Consider the following 12811-nt stretch of genomic DNA (forward strand, 5'->3'; position numbering starts at 1 on the left):
AGAAGACAGAGCGTGGTAATGAATGGACACTGCTCATCGTGGACTAATGTTATTAGTGGAGTCCCTCAGGGTTCACTATTGGGTCCATTATTGTTTTCTGTATTTATAAATGATATTGATGATGGTATATCAAGCTTAATGTCCACGTTTGCAGAGGATACGAAGGTCGACAGGGTTGTCAAGGACACTACTGACACTATGCTACTGCAACAGGATCTGGAAAGGTTGAGCAGATGGGTTGAGAGGTGTCAAATGAAGTTTAACATTGACAAATGTAAAGTACTACATATGGGAAACAGCAACCCCAGAGCAACATATCAACTCTGTGGTACTACACTGACAGTGGTAGAGAATGAAAGGGACCTGGGGGTGGTTGTGCAGGCAGATATGAAGTTCTCTGAGCAGTGCAGACGGGCTGCAAGAGTACCTCATGGTGTATTGTCGATGATATATATGAATTTTTCTAGCAGGGATAAGGAGGTGATTATTCCCTTTTATAAGGCAATGGTCAGGCCACACCTAGCGTACTGTATACAGGTCTGGAGGCCTCATTTCAAGAAGGATGTAGAGATGCTGGAACGAGTACAGAGAAGGGCAATAAGATTGGTGAATGGAACAAAGAGGTGCTCTTACGAAGAAAGGCTTAAGTTTTGCAAATTACAGTGTCTGGAGACTAGGTACCAGCGAGGTGATCTGATAGAGGTGTATAAAGCCTTGAATGGTTTGAGCATGCTCAATGCTAATGGGATTCTTTCTCTTGCTCAGAATAATCACCTGAGAGGGCATAAATTCAAATTGAGGAAAGACAGATGTAGGATAGACGTGAGGAAATTTGCCTTTAGCCAGCGGGTGGTTGGTTGGTGGAACAGACTTCCATCCTTTGTCGTGGAAGTTGATAGCCTAAATAAGTTTAAGGCTCAGCTGGACAGGTATTTCGAACGAACAGAAGGGTGAAGTGGAAGTGGTTATTTTTTATTTATTTATTTATTTTATTTTTTTTTTTTTTGGCTGATGCTGCATAAGCTTGCTTTCTTGCATCAAATGCCTCTACTAATGCTAATGATAATTTTAAGTGTTTTGACCAATTTAACAATTTGAAGAAATTGTTTGAGGGTAAAATGAATAATAAAGACTTTAGAAACATGCTTATACATGAAAAGTGGGCCAAATATTTTAGTAATTCAAAAAATATTGAATTCAATTCAGAATTGTTGAAAATTGCCCAGGTTTTCTTTGCAATGCCTCCTCGCGATGCAAATGTAGAGAGAGTATTCTCTCTAATGCAAAATCAGTGGACGAAAGAAAGGAATAGGTTAAATGTTAATTCTGTAAAATGTATTTTGTTTTTGCAGTATAATTTCAAACATATGTCATGCGTTGATTTATACACATATTTGAGAGGCAATCCAGAGTTATTGAAAGAAATAATTTCTCAAGACAAATATGAATGTACTAATCCTAAACATCAGTAAATGTGGTTTATATTGTCTTTATTTTATTATTTGCATAATATATTTGTCCTCTTTTCTGTCCTCTTTTTTCATCCAAGATGAACTTTTTGTCCTCTTTTATTCGCCCCAAAACATGTAAATGTCCTCTTTTTATGAGTGCAGAAGATGGTAACCCTAGCTAATGCTAAGAGTTTGTATGATTTTGTTGAGAATTTGAATCAGTGATTCTCATATTATTAAACTGTGATTACTGTCAGTAATTTGGTTTTTGTGTTTAGATAATAAATAACAAATATTTCCTTTTGCTTTCTATTTTGATTTCTCATGTACTCTTACTGTTTGTTATTTTGATTTCTGATGTGCTCTTACTATAGCATTAATAAATGTACAGATTTGTTTCTAACATATACATATATTGTATATATATTAAATAATAATAAAAATTATACACATATACTACATTTACCCCACGAAGTATACATTCTACCTCCTGGTGCATATACCCACGAACTTTACATTTTCCCACGATGCAAACATTCTGCATTCAACACTGCTGGGAAGGTCCCTGAGTGCTGGCTGCTAGGTTAGATAGGTTATTATCTATAAATGCAGACAAGGGATTCAGTTCCACCACTAATATGGATTTAAACTGGAATGCCTCACAATTGACACAATCCAGAGCATTTGTAAGGCGAAAGAGAGATCAGACTCTACATACATGACAGCTATCTTTATAGATTTCAAGGGGGCCTTTGATTCGGTTTGATGGCCTAGTATCATTAGATGGGCTAGAATCAACGAACGTTCTTCTGAGTTATACAAATGCTTCGACAGCTATTTCACAGAAACGAAAATCACAATCAAGAACCCAATCCATCGGATATCATGGGATACCACCAGACGCTACCTTCAAGGTTCCTGTTTTGGCCCAGCGATGTGGAACATATTTCTATATGAGTGACAAGGTTATACCTTCGAGTACACCTCCATTATACCCTGCTGACACTTTCATCATTCTGGTGGATGTCAGATGAACTAATGAGACATATGGCAGAGAAGAAAAATGCATGGGATTCATATAAATTAATGGGTGACATGGAAGCCTATGATAGATATAAGCTACTCTGTAACCAAGTTACAAAGGAGATTAGGCAGGCAAAGGCAGATTATGGGAAATCCTTGCCAAAGGATGCAAAGAAAAACAGCAAAGAGTTCTTTAATTATGTAAACTCTAGAAGGAAGGGGATGAATCAGATTGGTCCCCTTGATATCGATGGTTCAACTGTTGATGATCCTGCTCAGGTAGCTAAAACACTAAATAAGTATTTTGCATCTACATTCAAACATAAGGAGTTATTCAGGAAGGGGAATGCCAGAGGGGAAGTAAACTATAGTAGTGAGCTAGATGATTTTTGTAATAACTGAGAGGAAAGTGGAGGAGAAATTGTTGACGATAAACATAAAAAAGACACCTGGGGTGGATGGGATCTATCCAGTTATATTTAAGGAGGCTGCAAAGGAGGTAAGCAAAGGAGGTAAGCTTAGCCATAATTATGAGAGCTTCTTTGGACTCAGGGGAAGTACACATAGACTGGAGATGTGCAAATGTGACCCCAATTCACAAAAGAGGATCAAAGGCTGACACAAGTAATTATAGACCTGTGAGTTTATATTCTATTCCAGGAAAATTAATGGAGGCACTGGATAAAGAAGCACTGCAGGATCATCTATACAACACTTCAGTTATAGCTCGGACACAGCATGGTTTTGTAAAGGGAAAGTTTTGCATGACCAATTTTATTGGTTACTATGATGCAGTCACAAAAGAACTGTATGCCGCAAATAATTTTGATATTATATATTTGGATCTTAGAGAGGCTTTTGATACTGTTGCACATGCAAGACTGCTGCGCAAATTGGAGCAGTGTGGCATTGTAGGCAAATGGCTGCTATGGATAAACGGTTGGTTGATGGGGAGAAGACAGAGAGTGGTAATCAATGGACACTGCTCATCGTGGATTAGTGTTATTAATGGAGTGCCTCAGCGTTCGGTGTTGGGTTCATTATTGTTTTCTGTATTTATAAATGATATTGATAATGGTATATCAAGCTTAGTGTCCAGGTTTGCAGATGATACAAAAGTTGGCATGGTTGTTAAGGACACTACTGACGCTATTCTGCTCCAACAGGATCTGCAAAGTTTGAGCAGATGGGCTGAGAGGTGGCAAATGAAGTTTAACCTTGACAAATGTAAAGTACTACATATGGGAAACAGCAACCCCAGAGCAACGTATCAATTCAGTGGTACTACACTGACAGTGGTAGAGAATGAAAGGGACTTGGGGGTGGTTGTGCAGGCAGATATGAAGTTCTCTGAGCAGTACAGACGGGCTGCAAGAGTAGCCCATATAGTCTTGTCAATGATATACAGGAATTTTTCTAGCAGGGATAAGGAGGTGATTATTCCCTTTTATAAGGCAATGGTCAGGCCACACCTAGAGTACTGTATACAGGTCTGGAGGCCTCATTTCAAGAAGGATGTTGAGCTGCTGGAACGAGTACAGAGAAGGGCAACAAGATTAGTGAATGGAACGAAGGGTTGCTCTTATGAAGAAAGGCTTAAATTCTGCAAATTAGAGTGTCTGGAGACTAGGAACCGGCGAGGTGTATAAAGCCTTGAATGGTTTGAGCATGCTCAATGCCGATAGGATTCTTCCCCTTGCTCAGAATAATCACCTGAGAGGGCATAAATTCAAATTGAGGAAAGACAGATGTAGAATAGATGTGTGGAAATTTGCGTTTAGCCAGCGGGTAGTGGGCTGGTGGAACAGCCTTCCATCCCTTGTTGTGGAAGTTGATAGCCTAAATAAATTTAAGACTCAGCTGGACAGGTATTTCGAACGAACGGAGGGGTGAAATGGAAGTGTTTTTTTTTTTTTTTTTTTGCTGATGCTGCATAAGCTTGCTTTCTTGCATCATATGCCTCCACTAATACTAATGCCAAATTACACGGCACTCTTGAGTGACCATAACGTGGGTAACTAGACATTAAGACAATGGTAGACCCGTTCATAGAAATGCGGTAAAGACGCGGACGACATTATTATTTTTTAGACCATTTGAGTGCGGGGTGCTAAATATAGAAATCCCGATCATTCAATTCTGGTAAAGGGATAATAACAAAGGTGTTTGTCCCAACCATCTATCACTTTGTCGGATTCATTCAGACCTGGTTCACCCCTAAACTGAAGACGATATATATCCTTTCTGGACATGGTTCAAGCAAGTCCAAACTACAGGCCCTCTCGAATGGTAACCTTTGTCTTGCAATAGTAATACATTCATATGCTCAAGAAAGCAAGCTTATGTAGCTTCAGCCAAAAAAATTCACACATCCATTCACTCTAAACGTTTGTCCAGTTCCTCCATGAATTAATTTAAGCTATCACCTGGCAAGATGTGGGGAGTACAGTGACGATATCACTGTGCTACAGCGCAGACAGCGTTGATGGAAGACAAACTAAAAAAAACTATTATATTTAGGCCACCTGAATAATTAAATTTATCTGCCCTGCATTGTGTATTATGTCTGTAAATTGCGTGTGTTCTATGGTCGATTTGTCTGTTTTATTGACGGAAAAGCCCAGTTTCTGGGGTGGAAAACCTTTGGTATCTACGCTGAGACCTACTAACTCAGACACGGAGTGAAAAAAGCCCACTAAAGTTCCTCGCGTCATCGATGGGCTTCGAACCCGGGCCTTTAGAAGGGATAAGAGTCGATTATTCCCTTGTATAAGGTCTGGAGGCCTCATTTCAAGAAGGATGTAGAGCTGCTGGAACGAGTACAGAGAAGGGCAACAAGATTAGTGAATGGAATAAAGGGTTTCTCTTACGAAGAAAGGCTTAAATTTTGCAAATTACAGTGTCTGGAGACTAGTCACTGGCGAGGTGATCTGATAGAGGTGTATAAAGCCTTGAATAGTTTGAGCATGCTCAATGAGAGGGCATAAATTCAAATTGAGGAACGTGAGATGTGCGGAAATTTGCCTTTAGCCTGCGGGTAGTTGGTTGGTGGAACAGACTTCCATCCCTTGTTGTGGAAGTTGATAGCCTAAATAAATTTAAGGCTGAGCTGGACAGGTATTTCGAACGAACGGAGGGGTGAAATGGGAGTGGTTTTTTATTTTTTTGGCTGATGCTGCATAAGCTTGCTTTCTTGCATCATATGCCTCTACTAATGCTAATGCTTTTTCCACCCGGTGTGGGGAGGACGGTGACAATTCCACTGTGCTACCGCACAGTAGTATTTTCTGAAGGCTACTCGAGTTTTGCCGTCCAGCCAAAACAAGCAAATGGATTACAGAACACATTAAATTTATGGACATATACATTGGGAGATGAATTTGTTCTCCGGTGGCTCTAATATGACTTATATTTTACTAATTATGTGGCTCTAATATTTCACTCCCATGTAGTGCACATTACCACATTTTGCTAATTACGATTTAGGGTTATCTCCCGGATTTTCCCGATAATAAAGACTATGAAGTCATAACGTGCGAAATCCATATCTGAATTTAAAAATAACTAGGACCCATAAACATATTTATTGAACACAATTCAGTATGTTAATTAAGAACAAAACGCAGTATTTAAAAAATCAAATAACTTATCCGTTTTAAGAGCTACAAATTCTCTAATCTCATTGGTTTTTGCGCTAAAATATAAAAAAAAAAGGATGACGGTAAAAAGTGTGGAGTCTATTTTATTCTGTTCGCTCTAATTTTAGTCCCGAGATAAACAAATCAAAGTCATCGACAAAGCTTTCATTGGCGAGTTTCTGAATAGGTAATATGCACCTCAAACAAACTTGCTTCATCGTTTTGCATGTCATATGATATATACCTTATATACATTTTGGCACTGGATTGATTTTAATTTGTGTTAAAACTGTAGTGTGGAGAAAGGCGTAAATTCAATAGCCAAACTGCAAATCCTTAGCCCTCACGAGATTCACGGTAGAACCCCAAGTTCCTTTTAACAACCTTGCCAAATCAGCAAACAGTGAGTCACTTATTAATATATTAAAGGGAACGAAAGCCATTTACAGCTCCTAATCAACTTCTTCATATGAGGGAATTTGTAAGTGCTCTCTTACGCTTCATAACCTGCGCGGAGATGAACCTGGCAGTATGGCAGTTTCGTCAATGTACATATATTATAAATAAATAGCAACATACTTTTCTATTGGCGCAGTGAGTTTTTATTTTGATCTTTTATATTTAGAGCAGTGAAAATACCAAGGCAATTCGTGGGAATTACATTCACAACATGAGATCCACAGCAAAGAAGTAGCAAACACCTGGTTTGCTCGTTACTACACAGAATGTGACATAGCCATGCCACAACCTGTTTATTCTGTGTTTGCAAATAGGTCAATGCCACTCAGAATGTGACATTGCCCTATTTGTACAATAAAAAAAAAAGGGAAAAAACATTGATCATTAATTGAAAGAGGAGCGATACGTAATTATACGTCATATATTTGTGTGGAAAACTTAAGGATCAACACTATTTCTAAAGGTTACAACCACAAAATCAAATTGCGATTTGCATAAGTGTGGCCGTTCAGTAGAAAGCTGGTGCACATGCAAAAATTTCAATCGCTATGATAAGGCTCACATAAACAGATAAAAGCAGCAGTTCAGCAGTTATTTGCAAATTACCGAATGGTGAACACGATTGTTACAGACGTTCGATTGGTTTAATACAGTGCTACAGACAACGAAATGGCCAGTAGAAAACATCTGGATGACTTTACCCGGGGTCGAATAATTGGGAGGCTCAAGGAAGGTCGAAGTGCGAGATGTGTGGCTGCAGAGTTCGGTATCGCCCATAGCATCGTCTCACGTGCGTGGTCGGCCTTCAGAACGACAGGTACAGCTGTTCGAAGGAACAGTGGTGGTCGTCCACGAAAAACAACTCCCAATGATGACTGGTATATACTCATACATGCCAAGAAGGACTGACACCAGAGAGCGGGATCCATTGCAAACCAGCTGCACAAGAGCACAGGACGCAGGATATCGCGGTTTACTGTGGCCAGGCGACTCCACGAGGGAGGACTGTTTGCCCGACGGCCAGTACTCTGTGTCCCTTTAACACCTGCCCATCGGAGACACCGTTTACAGTGGGGCATCGAACACAAGGACTGGACAGCAGCGCAATGGGGAAAGGTACTCTTTACTGATGAGAGTAGATTCAGTCTTAGCAGCAATCTGGACATCAGCTAATCTGGCGAGAAGTTGGCTCACGGTATCACCCCGCAAACATCACTGAAAGGGATCGATATGGAGGCCGAGGTGTTCTCGTCTGAGGAGGCGTTATCATGGATGCACGTACACAACTCCAGATATTGAAGGCAGTACTGTAACTGGCGCAAGTTACTGTACTGAGGTATTTCTTTCCCCATGTGCGTCTGTTCAGAGGTGCCATTGGCTCTGAGTTCGTGTATTTGGATGAAAACGCTACACCCCGTCGCACTGCAGCTGTGATATTCTTTTGGAAAGTGAGGACATTGTTCGCATGGATTGGCCTTCCCGTTCCACCGATGTAAAACTCATCGAAAACATATGGGACGCTCTGGGTAGACGCTTAGCGGCCCGTCTACACCCACCAGAAAATGCTCACCAGCTGAAGATGGAATGTACGATGTTACCACAAGAACTTATCAACAACATTGTTCTAAGTATGGACAGGCGGTGCAAAACCTGCATCAACATTAGGGGTGGCCATATTCCCTACTGAGGACCACCTCTTCCCTTTGTTCCATCTTTGAAAATGATGCATCTGTATCGTGGAAACCAGTGCTATGTTACCATTTTTTGAATAAAGTTACTCTGTACCGTTTTGTTTCCGTTATTGTGTCGGTGTTGTTTCGTTCATCATTTCTGTCCCTCACGAGGTTCCTTTGGTATGCTTTTCCCATATCCAGGGCACATCTCCAGATACTCGAAGGCGGTACTGTAACCGGTTCACGCTACTGTATTGAGAAGCTACATGTGAAAACCTGACTGGTCCTTAAGTTTTGCACACCAGTGTATGAGAAAGGATTAATAAAGGCATGCTAATATATCGTGTTGTTGGTTAAAATTTTTTTATTTTTATTTTATATGAGTGTCGCAATTAAATCGAAAACACCTAAATACCAATTTTAAACAGTGCAGCTACTTATCTACCGTTGGATCTCAATGTGTCAAAAACGCGATATATTCAATGGCATATATACAAAGTGTTTGAGTGTTGGTATTGAAGCGTTTCAATTTAAATGAGCCATTCTGTTAAAAATAACTTTATCATGTGTTATATCAGTTTTCGCGATAGCACAGTGGTATCGTTACACTCCTACCCACACACTGGGTGGAAAAGGCCTGGATGCGAATCTTTCGTTAACAACTCAAGAAATTTTATTTCATTTTTTTTTTTTTTTTTTTTTTGTTTTTCACTTTTTGGCTGAGTAGTCGGTCTCTGGCATAAATGCAAAGTTTCCCTATCTCTCCTGCCAGGAAACTTTTATTTTTCGTCCCGAAAACAAGGACAAAAAATCGACCAGAGAACACACGTAATTCACTAACATAATATATGAATTAATCTGCCCAATTCACTTGGACAGATGAATGCATATTCCGGGTGGACCTAGTGCTGCATTTATTTTTTTGCCTTATGAATGACATTAGCGTGGCTTTATTAATTATTTTTTATGAAACGATGATCATCATACCATTTTACACTTTGTCCTGAACTACCAACGAACCTTCGACACTTAGGAATAAATAGGCTCGGGTTCCAGACATCTAACAATCCTGATAGCTAAAACATTGCAACAAGCCAATTTCAACCTTCTGGATACCTGGTGTAAGAGTGGCAACAAAACTCCCCTCCTCGATGTCATAACATGCTTTGTATCTCTGAAACACCACCTGGTTTTGACCAGACTCGTAGGATATGACTAGCATTAAACAGGGCACGAACGCGCCACGGTAGATGTGCAGGCCTTCTCCATTAGTGGGGTAAAATTCCTTCCCCGACGTGTGACTGCGGTGCCGATAGACAGACAATCCAACACATAATAGAGGACCGTGCCTGGCTGCCAGCCTACGAAGGAAAACCTGTAGACTTCCTGATGGCGACCGATGTGGCAATTGACTATATAAATGTTCATCTGTGATTCTTGTTTTATTTAATTTAATTTTATATTTATCATTCTTGAGTCATGTAATTTGATTCCATGATTTGATGGTGTATCTACACCGATATTATATAGATATTAAACTTTTACTCTTAACGTATTATGCCTTGTTGCATTTAGTTATTTTAAATATTGTCATATAAACCTTTTGGCATCTCTCATATTGTGTGATTATCTTCACAACTGGGTTGTCACCTCTGCAATTCCAGGGTACCTGCCCACCCACCGATGATAGGCCAATAGTTTGAAACGGTGCCGTCTGGGTGATGGTGGTACTCACTGAGAATAAGTAACAGTAGTCTTCTCTAGTAGTGAAGCGTTACTTATTCTAGGTAATGCAATAACATGGCAACTCGTTGTGAAGGAAGAGCACAATATGAGATACAGAGCAAATGATGCCTCCCACACCACCATCGTAGTTTCTTAAGAGTTATCTATGGTGTATCTACACCGATATTATATAGACATTAAACTCTTACTCTTAACGTATTATGCCTTGTTGCATTTAGTTATTTTAAAAATTCCATGTGTACTGTACAAGCCATACGATAAATAAATAAATACACTTTATTGATAGCGCCTCTATCGAAAAGTTTAAAAGTAATGTTTTTCTTGTTGTTATTACCGCTAGAGGCGTTGGGTGCTGATTTAATGCTCAGAGTAGTAACTACTCTGTGATGTAATGTAATGCATGTGTTTTTTATTCAAACGTCTCATAAGTTGTATTTTGATGTGGCCTGCTTCAGGTGTACTAAGTAATTGTAAATTTTGTCTCGGTGTATTGATGAACCACAGAATTTTATCGTATTTTACTTTTCGTAGCTTAGCAACTACAAAAGATAGCATTAAGACACTTAATAATTTACTAATGGAAATGCCGAAGCTGTCTAAAGCCCCCAATCAACTTCGTCATGTGAGGCGAAAGGCTAAATACAATTCCGATAAATCTGAACCACGACCAAGTATTGTTTCTTTGTCAGTTGTTGGGAATGGTGCGAATGGAAATCCCCGTGCCCTGTATTTGTTAACCGACCAAGGGAGGTAACACTGCCTGAAACTTTTTAATTAAACCGTGCACAATTGACGGTGTTAACTATGTTTATTTTATTTTATTTTTGTAAACTGATTATTATTATAATGTGTGTGTGTGTGTTTTATTTATTTATTCTTTTATACATTTTGTTGCTGTTCTTTGTTGTTGGCACATCTGTGGCTATAATGCACCTGTCATGGTTTATTTGTTTAAGTTGGATATATTTTTTAAAAGAGCATGGCCAGCTGGGATTCACCCAGGACCCTGAATGTACCTGTGGTGCTGATGAGGATTTGCCACATTCTTTATGTGCCCAATTCTCATCAGCACCTCATCTCCACAAATGTATTTTGATGACTAAAATAGGACCAGTAATATGTGGAAATGAGCACCTCCTCATCTCTGAGGAAACTCACTACACAACTTTTTCAGACTGCACTCAAAAGGTCAGGTCTTTGAGACCAGGAGACAAACCCAAACTATGACTACACAGACTAATTACAACTGCCCAAGTTGTGACATCCCCAATCCCCAACATAAAGAAACCAAGATAAGACTGGCCTGTCAGAATGTGTTTTGTGCTCTGTATGAACATTTTGATGTGAATTGTGTTTTGGCAATATGTCTTGGGTACGACTGGGTGCACATGGGACCTGCCATGGACAGGTCCCCGTTTGTGTTCCTGTAAAGTGAGATGGAATGCATGTGTTTAATTATGAGTGAGATTGTAAGCATCTGTCTGAATAGGCATACCCCCCCTCCTTATTGTATGTCCATGCTTAAGTGAAGAGAAAGTTTAAATGTATATACAGCAATACCCCGCATAGCACTGATAATTGGTACCGAAACTTTTCCGTGTTATGTGAAACCATGCTGATTGAAGTATAATTATAATGGGTTTTAATTGAATGCGTACCAGAGAAATAGTCTATAAACAAATTATAATAAATCTATAAACAATTTGAGCTTGATAACCAATTAAAAGGATTTGAATTAAAAAATATTACAAAAATTGTATTAATGAAAAGGAAACATCATGAGAGATGAGAAAAAAGCTTAACTGTTTATTTATGTATTTCAGTAAAAAAAAATTCTGGTGAAGTTGTCTCCTCTTTTTCTCAGTGCACAAGTCTTTGTAGCATTGAATCCCATCTTGTAAAATTTGCCGTATCTTGATGCTATGTTCAGCGTCCGGATCTCCATTTATAATCGCCTCGCATGCCATGTCAATCCCCAAAAAAACCTTCTCCAATTCTTCTGTTGAAAATTTTTTTGGTGCCACTTCAGAATTGTTTTCCTTTTCTTCATATACAGTTTACTCCTCAATTTCAAGGAGAGTTGCATCATCTAAGTCATTTGCATGAGTCAGTTCAGTTACGTACATTGGCAGTGTCCAAAGTTTTGAATCCCAAGTCTTTACTGATCTTCACAGTGTCTTCGGTAATTGTCTGAATTTGCAATTCAATTCAAAACCAGTGAAATCATTTGCCAAATGGGAAAAAACGTGCTGCCAAGCAGAATTTTCATGTTGTTGGCAGTGATTTCTAGCCAATATGCAAATATATTTTCAATTGTATTTAAAGGGGTAAAAATTAATTATGAAATGAAGTTATGAAATTATGAAAAGCTATCGTGTCGTCTCATCAGGATGGAATTAAGAATACTGAACACTGTTGCACGTTGCTGATGACTGCCTGATGGGAGCTATTGGCACATGTGCATGTGAGACAATAGAGTTGGCACCGCAGCATATATGTATGCATACCTAGGCTACAACAATGCAGCATATATGTAGAATATGTGTCAAGGCTGTTGAATGAGTTTTAATATGTACAGTAAATTTTCAACTTAAACTTAATTGAAAACCGTGTTATAGTGAAACCTGTCCTGTTTGAAGCCGTGCTAAGCGAGGTTTTGCTGTAGTGTAAATGTGTATAAATGTATTGGTATATGTATGTGTTTAAATATAGAAAAAATAAATAAAATAAATGTATGAAAGTGTATGTGTACAAATATATCCAGGTCTATGGGTATAAGTATGTATGAATGTGTAAGAGTGTGTGTGCGTGTTTTAGTGTT

General features: G+C 39.0%; 1 protein-coding gene across 1 annotated transcript in view; it reads left to right on the top strand.

Moving 5' to 3' along the window:
* The first annotated feature begins 10400 nt into the window (after positions 1 to 10400).
* Positions 10401 to 12811, top strand: part of RNaseZ (ribonuclease Z) — a 239384-nt gene continuing 236973 nt past the window's right edge. The window contains exon 1 of the mRNA XM_090386608.1: positions 10401 to 10740. Coding sequence (XP_090242734.1) covers positions 10430 to 10740 — 311 coding nt within the window. The 5' untranslated portion in view covers positions 10401 to 10429. The remainder of the gene's footprint in view (positions 10741 to 12811) is intronic.

Source organism: Mastigoproctus giganteus, chromosome 12 (assembly GCF_048544385.1).
Source record: "Mastigoproctus giganteus isolate SK-2022 chromosome 12, ASM4854438v1, whole genome shotgun sequence".
In the NCBI taxonomy this organism is placed as follows: Eukaryota; Metazoa; Arthropoda; class Arachnida; order Uropygi; family Thelyphonidae; genus Mastigoproctus; species Mastigoproctus giganteus.